The 3,765-nt window shown below is 53.2% G+C and overlaps 1 protein-coding gene across 1 annotated transcript; it reads right to left on the reverse strand.

Annotated features, from left to right (window-relative positions):
• Positions 1-312: 312 nt before the first annotated feature.
• On the reverse strand, positions 313-3,399 carry LOC106817637 (molybdate-anion transporter-like). The gene is made up of 2 exons (XM_014822324.1): positions 3,291-3,399; positions 313-2,197 (listed from the first exon to the last, which is right to left on the reverse strand). Exon 2 carries the CDS (start codon positions 2,177-2,179, stop codon positions 839-841), a length of 1,341 nt encoding a protein of 446 aa, XP_014677810.1. The 5' UTR covers positions 2,180-2,197; positions 3,291-3,399; the 3' UTR covers positions 313-838.
• Positions 3,400-3,765: the final 366 nt, after the last annotated feature.

A 3,765-nucleotide genomic window follows, 5' to 3' on the forward strand; every position in this document is an offset into this window, starting at 1 on the left:
GCATAGGGACACCACACGCACGCACGCACACACACATTTGTGTCATCAAATTTCATAATAGTATACAAAATAGATATCTTTATCCTGTAGTTTTTACACATCAACAAGTGATATGTACTTCGTGACATATCGTATTTAATAGGGCCGATATTATTACATGTACAATTACATGGGCGTTTTGCTCTACGCGTAAGGTTTGTTTGTGCATGTGATAGCTTGCGCTCTGCGAAACAATGGTACATCGCGCAAGGAACATTGTAATCGGCGAGTTGAGCGAGCATCTGGGGAGCGAGATTTTTAGGTGAAATGACACTCTGTCATAGGATAAAATATATTACAGGTCGAGTTTCGCACTTACATCCCATTGAAAATTTACAACCCAGCTTACAGTTACACCTGGCAATCATCAAAATATACCTGAACATGCATAAAGGCATGTGAAACGATATCAATGTTAAGCCGGCCTTAGATGCAGTTAGCGCTAAGTTAGACGCAGTTAGACGCAGAGCAGCATTGCGAATATCGCCAGCGAGATGGCGCCGGCGAGGAGGGTCGGCGCGGCGACTCGCGTACGCAGCAGCTCATAGGTGGCGCCTCTGTCGACCCAAGCACTCAGTCACAGTGAGTTGCAGTGCGTTCGTGTCGCGTAGCATTCAATCGCAATCCGACCCAAGGCCAGCTTTAGCCTCATTAAAACAGTTTGTTAGAGGCACGCCTCATGACACCTGGTTCGTTAGAGCCGCGACTCATGACATCAGGTTCGTTAGAGCCGCGACTCATGACACCAGGTTCGTTAGAGCCTCGCCTCGTTAGATCGGTTCGTTAGAGCCTCGCCTCGTTAGATCGGCTCGTTAGTCTCCGCCTCCGTCGTCGCGAGTCTCTCGTCGTTCGACACGACCTTCAGCAGCCGGACGGCGGCTGCCATGGCGACGAGCAGCAGCACGAGGCAGATGATGAGGATGATGCGGTTGCCGTGGCCGGTCACGTCGCCGTGCAGGAAGATGAGTCCGGCGCACGTGAGCACAGTGAGCGGCACGCGGAACCAGCCGACGATCGCCGCGCGGTGAGCGTCCGGCAGGAGGCGCCGGCGTAGATACCCCATCGCCGGGAAGTACACCCCGATGGCGACCTCCAACGCCGCGAACCCGACGAGCGCTAGTGGCGCCCTCGCCTTCTCCGGGTGCGTGGCGCCGACGCAGAGCAGCATTGCGAATATCGCCAGCGAGATGGCGCCGGCGAGGAGGGTCGGCGCGGCGACGCGCGCACGCAGCAGCTCATAGGTGGCGCCTCCGACCATGACGCAGAGCATGAACGCGGCGAAGACGACTCCGAGGGGCGGGCGCGCCGGGTCGAGGATCGGCGTCCAGAGAAAGACGAACATCGACATGACGCTCTCGAACGCCGCCTGCACGCCCCCTAGCAGCAGCGTCGCCTCGTCCCGAGCCGCGCGCCGCAGCGCCTCCCCGCTGCACGACCGCCGCGCCGGCTTCGTCATCGTCGTCGCGCAATTCTCGGGCCAGCGAGCGGCGATCGTCGCCGCGGCGACGGCGAGCGGGAGGACGGCGACGACGTACGGCGACGCGGGACCGGCGGCAACGACGACAACGTTAGCGACGAGTCCGGCGGCGACGGCTAGCCATGCGTTCCAGCGCGCCGCGCGCGACGCTGTCGCCGCCCGCCACTCCCCGGGGAAGTCGTGACGTTCCGTGTGCTCGTGTGCGCACCACGCGTCGAGCGCGGCGAAAAGCAGCGCGGCGGCGCCCCCTGCCATCGCCCGCGACGAGAGCAGCGCGAAGTAGTCCCGCGAGAGCTTCATTAGGCAGGAGAGCGCGTAGGCAGCGGCGGCGGCGAGAGAGAGGGCGCGGCGGCCAACGCGGTCGGCGACAGACGGGGCGGCGTAGCCGGCGATGACGCTCGCTGCGGTGCCGCACACGTACAAGATCGCGATCTGAGACTCGGTGAATCCGTAGACGCTGTACAGCTTGTAGAGGTACGGGCCCTGCAGCCAGTCGGCGAACAGCGCCGGGAAGTACGCGAGGAAGTAACCTCGCTGAAAGTCGAGGAACACGGGATTGTTGACGGCGGTGAGGTTCGGCTTTGAGCGCGTCGCGTAGTGCAGGCCGGCGGCCGCTGCCGCCATGACGACGAACGTGGCGTACGTGAGGAGCGTGAGGTCCATCGTGGACGGCGCCGTTACCTGCAATACGGAAATAAATAATAACGTTCAACAGTATATAATCATGCTTATCGCGGGGTTGATCCCTCGTGCCCTCACTCCCCACGATAACCCCTGCGACATATATGAACTTATTGTTATGCGGTCATAAAAACACTGGGCTACGGTACATGCCGCCGCAATCGATTTCTTAGACTGTCACGAGGTTTTGTTCGTGTGGCGAATCATGCGTTGAGGGAGTTCATTCCCTCGGCTCTAGATGTTTTGGATACCACCTCTACGTTCAGGAACAGAGCGTATTAGAATGCGCTCCCGTTTACAATTCTGTCTAAACTGCCGTTGCGATAACCGTAGTATTTCAGCGTAATATGAGGGGAAAAGGTAATATGAGGGGGTTTGTAGAGATGGTGGCCGAAGCAAAATCTTGGTGGCCTCGGAGCTCCGGGTCAGCACTAATTTCGAACGCTGTCAATAAAGTGTAGTTTATTGATGGAAGAACAGTGATTTTCGTCAGCGAGGCGGTGTTTTTGGATAAATTTCTGCGTGGCAGCTGAGATTTGAGCGAGGCGGCCACCTCGTTCGTGCAGGGGAAACATTGTATATATAAGAAAACTGAAAATCTAATTCGCACCGCCGCGGTGCATATATATAAGAAAGCTGAAAATCTAATTCGCACCGCCGCGGTGCATATAAGAAAACTGAAAATCTAATTCGCACAGCCGCGGTGCGAATAGCAGTATATCAAAATGTGTCCTTATTCGAATTTCCTTTGCCAGTTTAGCAGATTTGCGGGAACCTAAACTAGGAATCATTGAGTAGACTAGTATAATATTAATATAGTATATATCGAAGACGATAAGAGACAGAGTCAATCAAATAGACATAGGAAGCCTAAAGGAGATGACGAAACACGCAGCCGGGGGCACCAGCCACCATAGCTCTAGTACTATAGCCGCTTACATGAACTGCCGCTAGCAGCATGTAAGCGGCTATAGTACTAGAGCTACAGCCACCATGGCATATACGTGGACTTTCGAGACAACGTTCGGTGCAAATTCACCTTAGCTAGGCCTAATTTTGAACTGTACGGTCAATATGAAACTGATCTGTTTACCTAAATAAATATTTACGCTGTATATCAAGAAGATTGTTGCTTATTCTGTCATTTTCAACAAACGTAAACAAGTCATTACATGTCAGAGGATGAATGTTATTTCTACTCGTAGTTCTAGATTATCCAACTACGTGGCGCGCGTGCGTGTAATTTACCATTTTCCGGCTCAACTTCCGCCTTAACTGCCGGCTTCCGGCAATGGATATTGCCGGAATTACACACGGAACTTACACACGGAACTTCCGGCATTACACACAGAGCACACTGATCTTTATAATAAAATCTGGGTTATTATAGAGATCAGTGACAGAGCATATAAATCAACATCATGTTGATGAAGCAATATCATGTTTATTTAAGTGCTCTGATGCTATGTTGAATTTTAACGTTTTAGCGCCAACTAGTGTTAAAAATAATTATAAAGTGAGCATATATGGAATAACCCTGATGGATATATCAATTTTTTTTCTCTTTC

This window comes from Priapulus caudatus, unplaced genomic scaffold (assembly GCF_000485595.1).
Source record: "Priapulus caudatus unplaced genomic scaffold, Priapulus_caudatus-5.0.1 Scaffold1807, whole genome shotgun sequence".
In the NCBI taxonomy this organism is placed as follows: domain Eukaryota; kingdom Metazoa; phylum Priapulida; class Priapulimorpha; order Priapulimorphida; family Priapulidae; genus Priapulus; species Priapulus caudatus.